The following is an 18,056-nucleotide window of genomic DNA, read 5'->3' on the forward strand; positions in this document are numbered from 1 at the left end:
GATTTCCTCCCTCTTTCTCTCTGTCTCTTCCCCTTCCCTTTCTTTTTTTCCCCCCCTATGTTCTCCTTTCCCTCTCTCTCTCTCTCTGCACCTCCTCCAAACCACTTCTGGCTGCCCTTTCTTACTTGTGGTGAAAGACTATAACCACATACAGGCTCTACAAGCTGTTGTCCTTGGGCAATCTGCACTCCACAACATGAAGCACAATTTCTGATGTCTTTTGTTATCTATAAGAAGGAGGGTCTCCATAACAGGGGTTCCATCTCCAAAGACGTGAACTTAAATGTTTCAGGACAATCAAAGGAACAGTTCCCAGAGTCGTTAGGATATTTCTCATTGGTTCCAAATACTTGCCTGTTTAAACAAAGAAGGAAAAATGAAGATAATTTTTCAAAATGTCTATAGTATATAGTGTATATTGTGCAAAGCCAGTCCTGAGGTTGGGCTGGAAGACAAGTCTGCTGCTCTTGCTGCCTGTTCTCCTTCTGGGACAGCTCTGCTGATCTGCTCTGTGCTTCCCTGGCAGCTGTGGGTGCCTGGCCCATTTAGGTGCCACCCTGGTCCCTTCTGGGGACACAGCTGCTGTGGTGCTTTGACTAGAGGGTCAAAGCACAGTAATGAGTACTGAGGTACAAAATAATTTGGGGGTCTTCCTAGGCAGACAGCTGAGTTTACCAGTGGAAGGGCATGTGGGTGTCTTGAGTTGTTTGCATCACTGGGCAATGATATTTGTGTGGAATCCAGGCATCACTGTGTACAGCTTACTCAGGGGATTTTAGGCATGACAAATTCTTCTGCCTTCTCTGTTTTTTTGTTTTTATGGCCAGGTCACCCAGTTTTATTTTCGTGGCTTGCCAAAAACCAAAGCCTGTACTAGTGATCAATTTTTTTTCTGCTTCTTGTTGTCTTTCTCACCACCAATGCAAGCACTCCCTCCCTGGCCTCTGCTAATGCTACTGCTATTTATTCATTCCCTTACAAAGTATAGGAGAGACACCATTAATGTTAAATAACATTTCTTTACAAGAAAGGTTTTTGTTAAACAAAGAGTCACAGAGTATTTAGCATCATGTGTGTGGCAGACAATATTTTTTTCATTTTCTTTTTATTTAATGTGTACATTTTATTGCTCTTGCATTGGCTTTGTTTTCCTCTCTGTGAGAAACAAAACCTTATTTCTGAAAAAAATGAATTCTCTGCCTTGAACACAACAGAAAAGTTCAAGGGAGGTTTTTGAAATTTGCTGATTTAAAAACTGACTACTTTTAAAGCTGATCACATGAGAGTGCACTGACCTCTAAAATACTTGTATGGTCCAGCTTAGGTGATAAAAATTCTTGATCTTCTAAACTGTAACTTTTTAGGAGCTGTGTTCTCCAAAAGTGAAAATGGGAAATAAAAGCAGGTCCTGTTGCTTAGCTGATGACTGGGTGTGAATAGAAAGTGTTTGCAGATTTCTCTCCAAAAAAGCCTGGAAGGGGGTGCTGTGTATTTGTCAGATGCCTTTTAATTTAACTGCTGAGGAGTGTGAACTTGCAGAGAGGGCCAGGGATGCTGAGACACAGAGGATGGAAAATGCAGACAGTGAAGGACATCTCAGGGCTTCCAATAGTAATCTAAAAAGATACTAGAAACCTTAAGAGAAGTTACTCTGAAAGAAGATAGATTTGAAGGGAAATTGTCATCTTGGTTTAACCTTTCTAAGAGCTAGAATTATAATTCCAAAATTATTAAAATTTCAGGAGGCAAGAAAAGCTGTAACTTTACATAGAGTATGAAACTGAAGGCAAGGAGAAAAGAGGCAAGCATAAGAACACTTTAAATTATAAGTGGAAAGTCTAATAAAACCCAAAGATATCTAAGCACAAATTATTTTTTGCGTGTTAATCCTATTTTCTTTCTTATTTGCATTTAAATTGCATTGATTGAACCTGAGATACTCTAAAAATTGGCGTAGTTGAGCCTGGTTAGGTGTTGCTACCTGAATTTTAATGTCTTGTTTAGGCTTGAAAGAAACTTTCTTAACTGGACAGAGCCAAGCATTTTTGAGTTTTATTAAATCTATAATTTTTTTGTCTCAAACATGAATTTAATTTGTATTTGTATTTATTGTCAAAATAGCTCAACTTTGTTCCTAGAGTTGCTTATTACTGGTTTGATTCTAATGCTCTGCTTGGTATAAAGACCAATGTAAAAGTTATCATTCCCCAGAAGTGTGTCAAACTTGGGAAGCAAAAAGGAAATCACAGGATTTTTAATGTTATTCCGCAAATTAGTGGTTTTGTACACGCAGTGGGAGAGGTGGCAATTTCAGAGGAATTTGACTAGAAGGGAAGAGATGTTTGAAGTTTGGTGGGAGGATGGGGTGGGAAGATAGGCAGGATATGTCTTCTGGACAAAAAAGAAAGATGGGAAGTAAATGAGTTTATTTAAAGGTTGCTGAGGCTGATACACTAATAGAGCATAAACTGAGTAGGAACATGGTAAAAAGCTCTACCAAATATTTACCAAATTTTTGATGTTGGTGTTCAGGTAGTGTGTAGTGTTATTTCTATGACAGTGGTCACAGAAATAGGGTTGTGGTGGATCTGAATTTAAAAGTACATGCATTGCTTAAGGAACGAATAATTTAGGAAGAACCTTCGTCTTATTTTTGGTATTTATTTCATCTAGTTGTTGTTTTCTCAGTTTCCTGGGTTTTTTTTTTGTTTTTTTTTTTTTTTTTTTTGGTTTTGTGGATTGATTTTTTTTTTTTTTGCTAATGTTCTACTTTTAAAATGGTTTTAATGATGGTAAGTACTCTACAAGCAAGTCACACCATGTACTGCTATTTTTCTTCCTTAAGACATTTCTGCTATAGAGGCTCATACTGTTATGGATGTCAAAGCCTTCAGGCATGTTTCTGGGAAGGATGATATGAATTTTATAACCCCTAGACATCAGTTACTTCAGACTGATGGGGGTACCTTTGTGCCAAAATCTGGCAAAATTTCATTAGGTAATTCTTCACTTGTATTTTTGTAGATTTAAAATGTTTTTTTCTGAGAGAGCTTGTCCAGCTTCTGAGCTGGACTATTCTTGACTGTTTTGTCAACTTTTAGAGATTGTTTATGTGTTGCTTTGCTGACTGTAGACTTGAAACTCTATTTGTGAAATTAGCCTGTTCAAACATCAGTGCACTATTTAATTACAAAACTTTAATAATAAGATATTCTTATAATTGAATAATTGATATGATTATTATAACTTGAATAATAAAAATATTTAAGCAAGCCTATTCTTTTAGAATCTTCTTGTAAATGTGAAGTGAGAACAGACTTTATTAAGTATCTTTGGGTTTTTTTAAGATAGATAGACATCTAATTTGTTTTTAAAATCAGTCCAAAGTCAGTTTTTGGTAAAAGTCACTGATTCTTGGTTTAATATGATTCTATACGTTTGGAAAGATTGAATTGTTAAGCAGTGCCTTGTAAAATAACTAAAAGCTGTTGTAAGGAAACCACAGAATAGAATGATTTAGGTTAGAAGGGACTTGAAGCTCACCTAGTTCTAGCATCCCTGCTAATGAGCAGGGACATCTTCCAATAAATCAGGTTGCTCAGAGTTGCATCCAACTTGACTTTGAATGTCCTCAAGGATAGAGCATCTACTACCCCTCTAGGCAACCTGTTGCAGTGTTTCACTATTCTTATGGTAAAAAACTTCTTCCTTATATCTGTCTTTTAATTTAGAACCATTACCCGTTGTCCTATTGCAACAAGACCTACTAAAATGTCTGTTCCCAACTTTCTTCCAAGCCCCTTTTAGATACTGGAAGGCTGCAATAAAGTCTCTGAAATCTCCTGTAGGGACATAAAAGCGCACCAATGTAATCCTGACTGTTCATATTTGGGAGTAGAAAGAGATTATTCTTTTACTCAGTACTAGAAGAATTATTCTCAGCTTATCTGACTTGACTGTTCAAGTTGGTGCCTTCAAAGAGCACTTAGCATTGACTCTGGCATAGAGGGAGACTTTGTGAAGAAGGCTTAGTTCACCCATGTGAGTTTGATTCCCTGTCTGAGAAATTTTGCAGAATAACTGCATTTCATTCTGCATACAAAGCTGTAACCTTGTTTCATTGCAGCCAAATGATGGAGATGTGAACTGAAAAGCAAATTAATTACCCACTAGCTACTGAATGGTACCTTGTGCACAAACAGAAGGCGTTTTCCTCATACCATAGATGCATCGTGTAATGAATCTGACAGTCATGGCTTTTTGTCTTATCTTTCCCTGCAGTGTCCATAAAAGTATTTCTCACTTGTAACAGATGGTCAGAGCACAGCTTTGAAAATTATCTGGAGATGAAGCCCTGTTGAATCCATTAAAACTGAAGAATTTTCATACAGATGGAGACAAAGAGGGGTTTATTGTTACAATTCTGATGAGGTGGTATTTCATACAATGCCTTTCTTTCCTTTTTGCTTGCAGGTGATGTGCCTTCAGGATTTTTTTGGCGATGATGACATTTTTATTGCATGTGGACCAGAAAAGTTCCGTTACCAGGATGATTTCTTGCTGGATGAAAGTGGTAAGATAAGTTTTTAAAATGTTTACAATGAGAGTAAAGGACAGATTTCCATATCATCCTAATTAAACCAAAGCAGAATCACCTGGATTGATTTCAGAAATAGAAGAAATATTTTAATTTAAAATACTGAAAATAAGAGAATTGAAAGCAACAATAAAGCTGTCTGCCTATTGCATCATAAAACTTGATTTCAGCCTGAATTTCACATATCATGTGAAAAGTTGTGTTTGGTGGAATTCCTTTTTAGTAAGATCTTTCATGTTTTGTCTGTGAATTTATTCTTTATCACAATTTCTCAGACTTCCAGTACCTACCATTGAGATTTAGTTAATGATTCACAGGTAATGTGGTAAAGAAAGATAGATGCAACTCTATATGGAAGATAAAAGTAATCAGCAAATGCAGACAAAGTTATCTGAGAAAATTCAGGGAGTTCTCTATTTTTCAGAGGCTGACTAATACAATAATGAAATCTATGTATGTAATCCTCTAAGGAAAATGCATGTTTTGTTTTCAGATACCTTTATTGTTACAAAGAATGTTTCTGTCTTGGGAATCACAATTGTAAGGAAAAAGAAGAAAAAAACTAACTACAGGTTTTGTTAATTTAAACAAACAAAGCTGCCAACAACATTGAATTTATTTTTGTGTAGAACAAGTCTCAGCAAAAGTTTTATTGCTCCTATACTCTTTCTCAGTCCATGGTATCTTTGTAAATCATTGGTATCTCATATTTTTTTCAAACTATCAAAGGTCTGAAAGATCACTTGAATCAATCAGGGAAGATTTTGTTACAGCAGTAACCACTTCACAGTCATTATGTGTGTACCTGTATAGCTTCACCACTTCATCACGGTTTTTGATGCAATTATACTCTCACAGTTCAAGATGGTGTAATTGTATTTTTCTGACTAACCTGTGAAGCTGGAGGGCTTCTTGGTTTATCCAGATCCAGAGAAATGCTCCATTAGCTTGTGTAGGAGCAGAAGGTGGCAACTTGTGCAGAGCTAACTCTGTGAGTTGAAGGATGACTCTGAAAAAGGAGATGTCTTCTGGGCACAGAAATGACCTGTTGTGTCAGGCACAGACAGAAGCAAGAATGCCTTCTGCATTCCTCTAGAGGACCTCAGGATATGGAAATAAAAATCAAAACAGAGCACCAGATCTGCTCTTTGCAGTAATGAAAGTACTGCAGTTGACTCTAAGGCAAAATATACTAATTATGAAAAAGTGGATTTAGCCATTTTTAGGATGGGAATTAGAAAGGTGAGGGAGACATTTGACCACAAAGGAGTCTTCCAGTTGGGTTTTTGCCCAGAATGGAGGTCCTTGCCTTTAAGGAGAGGAGACCTGGGTAGCTGACTGTGTAGTCTGGATTCACTCGTTTCATTCATCTGAAAGATGACACTGGTGGCTGCCCAGTGTTCCTCACAGTGAACCCTGTGGCAGTTTTTCCAGCAAAGATGCAAGAAATGCTGACAGCATATTTATCTAAGTCCCTTTTGGATGTATGTAGCTGATTTTTGGAGGTCTAGTGCCAAAGTACAGATGTAGCTTGACTCTACTTAGTCTTTGTTTGTCTGATGTATCAACATCTCTTTGGGCAAGCAATATCTTTCTCTGAAACTTTGGTGCTTAAAATAATTTTTTACTGATCTTAAGGAGAAATCCTTAAAATCTATGCTGAAAATGCAGCTTTTGCTATTTGTTGTAGTGTTTGCTTTTCTATCAGGTAAAGATTCTGTGAACATTGACTGGTTTTTACTGCAGGAGTGAAGAAAGGGGAGAAAAACAGATTTCAGACTATGTCTCTAATTCCTTTGAGACATGTACATCAACTTCACTCTCTCTTTTTCAAGAGGTTTGGTATCAGAGAACTTGTTTAGGTTGCTTGCCAATAATAGCTGATGTACCAACTGATATGCATCTAGTCAGCCTTCTCTGAGCAGGAGCAAGAGTTGGAGAGAAAAAAAAATTAAAAAAATGGGCTTTTAACTTGTTTTGCTTGGCAAATAAAGTTTGTGTGATCACAGTGTGTGTCTGTGCATTACTCATCGTTAATCTAGGAACATTACAATTACTAGGAAGTGCTGTTCAACTGTGCAGGGCTTGTAAAGCCTGTCTCTGCTTCCCTGGAAAGTATCTTGAAGCAACACTCTGCTGGTTTATCACTACATCCCTCCAGAATTCTCCAGGTTCAGCCAGATGATGAGAATAACAGTTAAGATGCTGCAGCAGGAGGAGTAAAGAAAAGCAAAATTTGAAGGTGGGAAGGGAAAGCAGAGAGAAGAAATCTATAAATAATCAGAGTTCTGGGGTTTTGGGAATTACTTCTCAGGGTGGAAAAAGAACGCCATTGTTTTGTGGTCTGAGTTCAGAACTCCTGATACTAGAGGTGAACAAGAGGCAAAGTTGGGAAGCCAATCACCTGTACTGGGGTTCATTGTAGCTAACACTAGGTAGCTGCATGCAGGTAGTTGCCTGGGACTGACCCATTCCCAGCAGATATCTTTCCCAGTAAACAAAACTTAGACTTACTGACAAAGTAGATGGTAGATGTTTGGTTGACTCAGTTGAAAGTGGATGTTTCGAACAGTTCATATGAATTATGCTCTAGAAATGTCTGGTTTGCTTCTCAAAAGACATCTATGTGCTTGACGTAGCCGTTCTTGTATACACTTTGTTTTTTAAGTTTCTTAAAAAGCTTTTAGGATGAGATTAATTCCACCCCATCAGGAAGGAAAAGTCTAAAATCTCATCAGTTTGCATTATTTCTAGTCATCTTTGTTTCTTCTGCTCCCATGGCTGGCTTTTGCTTTGGATAGCACATTCAAAAAGCCATAGAAGCAGAAATTTAGGAAAACCAGTCTAGAAGTGAGTGAATCAATCTCTCCATCTAAGTGTGAGATTAACATTCCACATTTAATTTCTGGTATACCTGTCTAACAAGCCCCTTTAAAGTTGGTGATGAGGAAGAATCTGTAACCTCCCAAGACATTCTGTGCCAGTGGTAAACCCTTCTTACTGATTTTCAGCTATCTTCCCCAGATTCCCTTGCTATAAATGAAGTCCATTACTACATTTCTTATCTACTTTGACCATGGGAAACAGATGATTCTTTTTCCTTTGAAAAAAATCTGTGGGCTCATCAATTTTTTTTTCTTTAGGCTGAACAATTAGGTCAGCTTTGCTTTGACTCCAGGCTCAAAGCAGCCCTTGAATGAGAGTGTGTGTTCCTTCTTTATATCATCTCCCTTCTCTGTTTTATGTCTTTCAGGAAGAGGCATTGCATATCCCCTTGGCAATCAGCTAAGAAAAGTCAGTTAATTAGGGATCTATCAAAGGGAAAAAACCAAGCAATTCTCACTATACATTTCAGTTTCTTCCTTGCCTGGACATACAGATGGTTTTCATGCTAAACACACTGTTTAAGTATTCTGTTTATTGCAGAAACCATAGACATCATCCCCATCACAATTCCTAGCAATCATCTCCATGTCTGACATGATCAATAGATAGCCACACACACTTTCATCATGAGAGCTGCAGATGGGACATAAGGATGCATCTGAGTGACCATAAAATTAAGAAGTAAATACTCCTTGTTTGTCAAGCAGTGGTGATGCTATTTTCATGGAAAGTTTTTATGGGATATGTAAGCACAAAAACATTATATTAATGAAGCACACATTACAGCAGCTTTTAAGAAGAAAAATTCCTCAGTGTAGAGTATGGCAGTGAGTGCTTCAGGCATTGTTAGCTTGCAGTTTTGGAAACTCTCCCAGAAATCCCAGATTTCTTTAACTGATGGCTGTTCAGTATTCAAAGAAGAGGTCAGAGGATGCCTTTCAATAGCCCGTAGCTGTATGTTAGCAAAGATTAAGGTTTAAGGGCCGCTCTCACAAAAATATTTGCAATCAGCTATTATTTAGGCACCTAAATAGGATTTTGCAATGTGAGTAACTCATGAGATTTGCTGTAATTCAAAACATCTCCTTTGCTTATTCAGGTATTTCTTTCTCAGCACTGTAAAATAAGAGAGTTTTGAGGCTGGCAGCATCGGACTTAATTTTTTTTTTTAATTAAATTATTTTTAATGTTCTATTAATGTCTTCTGCGTGCCTTGGAACCTTGAGAGTTGCACAAAGAGATCATGGCAGACTTCATCACGTACTGAGGTGCATCATGTACAAAAGCTGCAATCTCAGCTGGCCAAAGGCAGTGTCTCTGCCTCCAAGCAGAGTGTAACCAATATAGAATGTCTGGATGAGAAAACAACTGCAGATTGCTTGTCAGAAGCACATATTACTGTTACGGAAACAATGAGGAGAATGACTCTGTTCTAGGAGAAAATTAAGACTGGAACTTTGAAACCTAATTTCACTTTGCTGGCCTGTGTTAGTCCTCAGCTCAGCATCTCTGTGCCAGCAGTGTTATTGCTCCATCTTGCCAGCAGCAGACAACTTGCCAGGAAAATCTGAGTCCTGTGGCGTCCACACACACGTGCACGTGTGCATGGAGGCGTGCACACGCATCTGATCCAGTGACTGCAGTTAAGGTCAGGGGTATCATGTTTATCCCTCTTAATAGCTGTCATGTTTCTGCAACCTTCATTAATCTGTCCTTCCTCAAAGAGGCAGGGAGGGGAAATCGGTTATAGTCCTCATCTACCCTGATTTATAGGACAGAGACTGATGTGTTAAGCAGCTTTTGGCTGGACTCAGGAGTGGAGAGCATGCTGGCTGACTTACTCTGCCCTCATCAAAACCTCGTGCTTTGGCAATTGGAAAGTAATGGTGGGTTCTAGGGACTTTGAGATACAACTTTGCTTTCAACAGAGGCATAAATATAATGTGTTCCACTGCAGTGTGATATTTGCAAATGTCAACAACTGCTGGGCCTTGGAAACAGATATTCTGTGCATGAGGAAGAAACAAAGGCAGGAGAAGCCAGGCTCTGGCTGGATGTACCACTTAGATGGTTCAGAACGGGAAGAAGGAAAGAAGTTGTTTTTCTGATGGCTTTGCATTCCATTCCCCTTTTATCTTCTTATTCCAGCACCTCCATTTTCATCTCCACCCTCTTTTCGTGCTGTAGGCATTTGCACAGTACCCTCAGCTCCCTCCTATTTGGCACATCAGTACTTGTCCCCATTCCCTTCCTCGCAAAAAGTATATTAAGAGAGTCTCTTTTATCTTGTAGTGGGACATTCATCAACTTTCCCCAAAATTCTAACCCCTTACTAAGAGCACCTGTGTCCAGCTGTGCTGGAAGTACCACCCTCCCTAGGCCTGTGCCCCCAGCTCAGCTCTGTCTGCCTGGAAGCACTTGCCTGTATGGCAGCGTATGAGTGACTCACTTGTTTCTGTTGTGTTAAACTCTCAAAAGGAGGATGCTGATCTTCAGTTAAATACTCAGAAGAGGCTGTTAGCGTGATCGTCAGGTGGCTGTTAATAAAATATCATGTGGCGTTCATTAAATAAAATCTGTAGTAACGCTGGAGTCAAATGAGCTGCTCACATGAAAAATGCATTCACAGAAGTTCAGTTTTATTCTGTGCAGCATTTCTCTTTTAATATAAGCCTTTGTTATAGGTATGGTCTCGATTACAAAAGCCCACTTCTTTTTTCTTGTCTGAAAATTTGGTTTCAATATTCTCCACTGTGTCTCACAGGTGTACTTATTTGAGACATTGCTTCTCACCTTTCTGCCTAAGCATCTCTAGCAGAGAAAGCTTGGCCACTTAAATCATAAAATCTTTGTCTTCCCCCCTCTCCAGCTGGCAGATTTATGAACATGAATAAGGGATGTTAGAGCTTTCAAGAAGATGACATATGTGCTTTCCAGTCCAGATTTACACTGAAATGCATGTCCCTTTCCCCAACCCCTCACCATGCATGCATGTATATTTGCATAATTACCACCTTTCATCCATATTGCAGTGAAGAAGTATGTATAGCCAGGAAAAATTGTGGTCACTTACAGCTTACAAAACAGCCATTGAAACAAGCCAAACACTAAAACTGAAGTTAATGCTAATTCATTCTGCTCATTGAACCAAAAATTCTTCAATATGTTTTCTGCAGTATTTGCTTCCCCTGATGTCTGTTAAAAATAGCATGAATGAAATGCTATCCAATAAAATAGAACTGGTGGAAATTCTCATTTCATTTGCATAATGAGGCTTGAGTGTGCATATTCCTTCAACCTTTTTCAGCAGTAAAGCCGATTTTGGATATAAAAGTGCTAAAAACTTTGCACCCAAAATTATCAAGGATTTCCTCAATAATATTTACATAGTAATAAATTGTATTTATATTAAAAATTATAAAAATTCAGCTTATTTTAAAGAAAAGAGAAATTTAATTTAAAAGATAAATTAAATATTATAAATACCACTATTTAATGTACAAGGGAATTTAATCATAACTGCTAATGTTATTAAATAATAAATAATAGAGTAGACTGAATAGTTATTGTTTTTCTATAGCTTGATATTTTTGCTCTTTCATTTTGATTTTTTCTTCTAACTTCTCAAATATTTAGATTAATCAGGTGGTCCAGGATAACATTTTTCTTACAGAACATTTTCAGCTATTTTCCCAAACTGTGAACATCTCAGCTATATATGCAAATGCATAAAGTGTAATTCCAATGTTTATGACCACTTTTCTAAACAAATTTTCAGTTCTGGGGAATCAACACAGAAATTTGATACACTCAACAGGGTAGATCTTGAGACTCAAGCTCTTACTTTGACTGTCTCGTATTTATTCTTTTGCTATGGAAGTTGCTTTATTTTGCAGCTTTTGATGACATTCCAGTTTTTATAATATTCCATCTGAGATTACAGGTTCAGTTTTGGGCTTGTGTGTTCAGTCCGATCTTCAGAAGATGGTAGCTTCCAAAATAGCAGCTTATTTACAGGTTTTTTTTAGGATAGATTCTTTGTTTTGCTTTTCCAGTTCTAGTGATGATGGAAGTAGAAGATAGTAGCTGTATATTATAATCTCATCCACCAAGTTATTTGAGAAGACTGATGAAAACCATAGAGAAGTTTCACATCAGAGATGTTTAGAAATTACATGTTTATCTTTGTGCTTTTCTTGTCTTGTTAATTAGTCAGGTAAAATGAAGCATATAGCATTGGTAATCTTGGCAAGTACATTTGTACTTTTCACAGTTTGCAGATACTTTATAATGCTGGAAACTATTACAATCTGATCAATTTCTGATTCTGTGTTCCATTGCAGGAGATTCTTTGGGTGACCAACATAGTCCCATTACAAGTCTGTATGTCACAGCTTTGAGGTGAATAGCTCTTGTGGCATCAGTGTTTTGTCATTCAGTCTGAGAACCTGAGCTGCCACTGTTACTGTATATTAGGATGCGCCCTGGACAGCTGCCTGTTTGATGGGTGCTATGGTTATACCAGAGATTTTGTATGGAAATTAGACTCACCAGCAGTAAAACTGGACTGAGTTACTAAATTGACCACTGTAATTTTCTACTTTTCATTATAGATACAGACCCTATACCTGGAGTTTTATCATGTCTTGAGTAAGTATGTGAGCCCTTTTTTTAGTGTCAGAGATGTCCAGATACTTTTATACTGGCAAAATATTTTGAAAAGAATATGACTATTTGAAATCCAGAGTTATTTAGTTTTTAGAAAGCAAAAACATTCTGAAGGCATATAAGGAAAATGTCTTCATCGTTAATATTCATTAAAAGCCTTCTTTTAAAGTCTTATCCAACATAAACTTCAGCATGGCAGCTGAGAGTGAATCAAGCACAACCTGGAAAATATTTCAAAGTGATAAAGTCAGAAAGTGAGTACACCAGTGATAGATATTCATATTTATATAGTCACACATATTCATTGCAATGGTGTGTATATGGACACAAATTATCAGGTATAAAGGCCAGTAGAAGAATTCTGAATCACGGCTTTGTTGGCCTGTGCTCACAATGTGTGCTGCAAGAGTGGTTTAGTGCTGGCTTATTTTCAAAATGCAACCCACAGAAATTTCCCATTGAATACCTCGAAAGTCTTACCTGACAGCTCTGGTTGCTTCTGTGAACACTCACCTTCGCATAAAATTTTTTCAGAGCATAGCTCCCTGCAGGAGAACTGGATGTTAATAATACACATAAAGTAATATAAGGCTGAGTAATCTTTAGGAAGTCTCACGTTGCCATGGAATTGAACACCCGTAGGTGGTAGGTCATGGAGCTCTGATCTGGCTTCTTTTATTCTTCAGTCAGAGCTTTTTAAAATTTTGTTCTAAAAGAATTGCAACCCTGGTTTTGTTGTTGTTGTTGTATTGGTTTTTTTTCCCTTTGGAAAGAAAATCTTCTAGGGTCTTACATTTTATTAAAGCAAGAAGGGGGCTAACACTAGATTTCATTCTTTCAAATGAAGGATCTGGTCCAAGGAATGTTTGTAGAAGATTGCTAATTATTCCTAATGAAGTGGAGAGTAGTTAAAAGACAAAGAAATTTAAAATTTAAGTTTCTTAGTCTTTTCTCTTACACTGGAACAGAAAAGCGATTTTTTTTTTCTCATTTACTTAGAACTGTTAAGATTATCTAGCAAAAAAAGGAAGACAACTCACAGAGTAAGGCAGTTTCTGATGAGGGCACCGTGTTCAGAAAGAAAAAAAAAGAGATAATAAAGCTTTATACAAACTATTTCTGTCTTAAACTGTACATGCTCTTTCTGTTTTGCAAGCACATATTGATGTCTGCAGAATAAGTGACTTCAGAAAATGGAATAGATTTATTTTTGCACAGCAGTTGCTGTATAGTGCAGGGCTGTAAGATAGGTGATATTCTTTTCTGCTTAAAAATATGAATTTGGAAACCATAGGAAACATACAACAGTGAGCCAAACTTTGGGATCAAGTAAATGCTTGAAATCAACTTTAAAAATGGAGTTTTTAATATTTAAGCATTTAATAATAAGGACAAATCTGCATAAATAAAACAGGATAGTTTTTAAAAATCACTTTGGGGACAACCTCTCTCCTGAGATTCTGGTGGGAGTCTTCTGGGATCGTAGCTCAGACTATGTGCAGACAGCTGTGATAGCTCTTAGCAACAGGAGAAGTTCTAGTATATCATGAGATGCATTAGACTTCCTAGATGCATATTACAGACAAAATGCTACTAGTGCTAATTGGGAACATTTATCTACTAAAGATGTCTATACCAAAACCTAGCAGTGGAAATAGTCACGTAGTCACATTTGCAAAAATTATACTGATTTTGAGTAAAGATTTTAGCCAGATGAGGAGATTAAAAAACCCACGAAACCACAACAAACCATCACAAACTTAGATCATGATACAGTGTAGTGATGATAGATCTACTTGCTCAATTTTTTGGCTTCTATATTCAGCAAAAAGATAAAACACATCATGGGAGAAAAGCGCCCTTTCTAAACAGAATTTTTGGAGAAATGCAAGTGCTGTCTCAGAGATGAATGCAGAAGTTGAGTCAGTTGCACAGTGTATCATGTATGAGTAAGACCTGTCACTATTCAGGAAAAAAATGAGTTTGTATAGGCTATTAAGACAGTAAAAGCATTTAGTGCTCTGCACTTTCCTGTGAAGCAAACCCCTTAATATTAGTAAAACTTGTGTGTCATTTTTTGTTGATCTGACTTCCCATATTGAATAAAAATAGTCTCTTTGAATTTTCAGAGGACATCAGTCTATGAATAAACTCATGTGTAAATTTCAAAACACTCCTCTGACCAGTCTCTGAAGTATGCTGTGGTGCACAGAATGAAAGATGGTTTCATGGGCTATTTCCCACCCAACATGCATTTTCAATCTGCAATTATTTAAACTTTCTCAGAAGAAAAAAACCTCATCACTGGGACTTTGCACACCTCAGTAAGTGTTGTGGTGTTAGCAGATGTTCTTAGTAAAGCCACATTTTCCAGATATCCCACTGTTAGCCTATTGCCAGGATGACTAAGCCTGTTTACTTTAGTTTTATCTAAATAATTATAGTAAAATTTAATTGCCTGAACCAGGCAGCATTCAAGGAGAACCCATTAATATTAGAGGCAAAAGCTGCCTAGGGATTTTTAAATTAGAGACAGCTCTGGAGTCCTTGACATTTTTTAACTTGGGAGTCTTAATTTTTGGGTTTTCTGTTGATAGGTAAAACAATGTTGTAATAAGTCTGTCTGCTTGGTACTGTCGTGGAAGTTAAAGAAGCAAAAATGTGGGTGGTCTGAAAATTGTGTGTGCCTGTAGGTGGCAGGTGGGTTTTGTTGCCCACCTTGCAGCACAGCTCATGGTGTGAGGCATGAGAGTCCAGGTGTGAATATTGGTTTTACATCAGCATATAAAAGTGCCTTGCTTTCGTAAGAGTGCTGTCTCTGATTATTTGGTGCATAGGGATTTGTCTGTAAAAAGTAACTGTTGAGACCATCCATACTGTAGTAAGTTTGAATCTCCAGTTTTGCCCTTTTTCCTGTATCCATTAGTAGATTCCTTAGACTCTGTTTGGTTTGACATTTCTCTGATGTTCCAGCTCAATATTTTTTTCTTACGTGTGTGAAAATTTGATAAAAAACATTCAAACCAGCTATATTTGACATAGTAAACATTCTTCCTTTTTTGGTTTGTTTGTTTGTTTGTTTGTTTTGTTTTTAGGGCCTCCCAAGTATTGTTGTTATTTTAAAAAGCCATTACAATACCAGGTGGTTTAATTTCTTCAGACATCATTTTATTATTTTGTTCTTTAAAAATTTCTGCCTGTTAACTTTTATTACAGGCAGATTTGAGATACTAACTAGAAAAAAATCAGTCTGTAATATTTTCAATTCCTCGAGGTATGATAAATAACTTTATGTGCTGCAAGAAAGCCAGTGTGTGCCTCTCTTTAAACTTCCTTTAAAACCAGACCTATTGCAGCAGACACTTACATAACAACTTGTGTTTAAATGGAACAAAAATACAGCTTTTATAACTCCTTCTCTATTTCCTTAATCAATTTTTTTCAAGTTTCATCTTCTTTTCCTACCCCTTACAAGCAATCTACACCTAATTATATCTTCCTGCCAACACAAACCAAATTCATACCAGTTACACACGTTAGAATTTGGAATACTTGCATTCTTTGGAGAAGTGTGTGATTGGTGGTTGGTGAATTGGTCTAGATTTGGATACAGCTTTTTATAGGGAAGTCAGAGGCATGGTGTAAAAGGAGTCTATGGCCACCTCCACAACACCCACACCTTCTCCACTGCCCTGGGGTATAACACTCTCTTTTAAATGGATGGATGGCCAGATGGATGGATTGATGGATGATATTTGACAAAGGACAAGATGAGAGGAAAACCTGCAGGCAATGCAAAGTAAATATGACAGTAGTTTCATAATAAGTACGGTAGGTGCACAGCAAGGTAGCACAGAACAACCAACATTTTTGACAGGGTTCCAAAATACCTGATATTCTTGTCATGGACAAATCTGTAATTATAGCTTAAAGCCCTACACATGGATAGAGCTACACGAAGTACCAGAACCAATGACTTCCTGGTAGATGAAAATAATCTGATTCTTTCTGGCACTGGTCCACACTTTCCACCTCCAAAACAAGTGTCCTGATAATTTGCATGCAGGAATCCAAGACACGTGAAACTGAAGAGGTAGGAAGCAAGAAGGTGCATGTGTCTACAGTCTAGTAAGTAAAGACATGTACCAGGGACAAAAAGCACTTCCATTCATCTCTTTGCTTCTTAGGATAGTTTATGGTGTCTGTATCCACCATCCCTTATAAGCAAAAATACACAGGCATTAAACATTAATTTTCATCTATTTAAGTACGTGTCCTAATTGCCAGGTAATGGAATGAAGCATCTTTGTGGGTGTTCTTGTTGCTCATGCTGACCCCATAGACTGGCATGGCCATATCATCTGTCACTGTGTCACCTAGGTGAATCACAGTCTTTGGAATCTGCTTTGCATCCCTGAAACCACTTTGAGAATGATGGAACCTTAAACTTTGAAAATGAAAATCCAGAGCCAGGAAACTTCACCCTTTCCTAAGTTGCATGCATAAACCAAAATGCCATAGGCATAGCACCAGTACTTTCAGTTTTGTGTTTAGAGATATCTTTGTTCTTATTGTCAGTCAACTTAAACATTTCACATACATTAAGTAAGTGGTGATCTTCAGTTAGTACGGTGCCTGTTTGTTTTTTTTTATTGAGAGCATGTGAGTGAAAAGAGAATTTGCAGTTACTTTTACTTTTAAAACCGATTAAAGAATATCCTTCATACTGTGTGAAATAAATATTTTTCTCCTAATTTCCTAAATTTTTTCTGGAGTTTTATGATCTACCCATATATTTCTCATTTCTCAGTGAGTCAGATAGTTTTGTTATCAGCGCTTTGTGAACCTATGCCAAATTGAAAGTAATTTTTATTGAAAAAAGATAGAATAAAAGTACAGAAAAGTATAACTCGTAAATAAGAATGACCATGTTTCGTATCTTATAATCATATCTTCTGTGACAAGAATGTCACTACAGCTGTTATTTAACCGTTCTTAGACTTACTGGGGCATTAACATTGCAAAGAAGGATTTCCTTACAAGCTGTTATTGTACAGATAGTTCATCAATTTGTTGTAGGTAATTTGAAGAAACTTGTGTGCAAGCACTGATAAAAATAAAATTAAAAGAGTCCAAACCCAGTACAATTGTGTGCTGTTATTCCTTTTCTGCCTTGTGGCATTTAAATATATACTTTACTCTTCATCTCCCCATTTATTCCTAGAGTTTCTGGAATCTGGATCAGGTTGAAAAATACAGGGTTCATTTAAATTTTCAGAACTTTTTGGGCACTGAAGTAGCATGTGGCCTTGTTAAAAGACATAAAATTCTGTGTTGTGCTTGTGTCTGGTAACTGGTCTGAAGAGTGAAGTAGCTTTGGAAGGAGCCAAGCCTTTGTCAGTTAATGTCAGGGCTGTGGGTTTCATAAAGTCATTTGTGAGTTGATATATCAATCAGACTCCTTGTACATGGGCTGTGGTTATTCATGAGCTCTGGTGCTGAAAGTCTTATCAAGTATTTTGTGTTGGGGATCCAGGAATGTGCCAAAAGGTTTTCAGTCACCAAGTGACCCTAGGATTTATGGAGAACAAATTTTTGTCATCTCAGTTCTGTTCCTGGGTCCTCTCATAAACATAGCCTTCTCAGCCCCAAGGTTAGGTTTTAGCTGAGGTCAACGGTGTTAACTCCCATTGCAGAAGTGCTGTGAAGTTTTCTAACTAAAATAAGAGTTTCCTTGATACTGTGTATTTCTCTGTTGCATTAAAAGTATACCTAGTGGATAGATGTTTTTTGAGATTGCACATTCCTTGGATTTTTATTGTGTTGAACGCTGATGTAACTTGCATTTCACAGTGCATTTTAAGTGAGATAGGAGTGAGTATTTCCTCTTGTTACTTCTATGGTG

General features: G+C 37.2%; 1 protein-coding gene across 3 annotated transcripts in view; it reads left to right on the forward strand.

The window, feature by feature from the left end:
- DCLK1 (doublecortin like kinase 1) overlaps positions 1–18,056 on the forward strand; it is a gene marked incomplete at its 5' end in the record, with an annotated part of 224,555 nt that overhangs the window by 107,280 nt on the left and 99,219 nt on the right. For all 3 annotated transcript variants that reach the window (XM_083854331.1, XM_083854332.1, XM_083854333.1), the window contains one exon: positions 4,474–4,573. In XM_083854331.1, the coding sequence (XP_083710457.1) occupies positions 4,474–4,573 (100 nt within the window). The remainder of the gene's footprint in view (positions 1–4,473; positions 4,574–18,056) is intronic.

This window comes from Zosterops lateralis (assembly GCF_965231275.1).
Source record: "Zosterops lateralis genome assembly, chromosome: 2".
Taxonomy (NCBI): Eukaryota; Metazoa; Chordata; class Aves; order Passeriformes; family Zosteropidae; genus Zosterops; species Zosterops lateralis.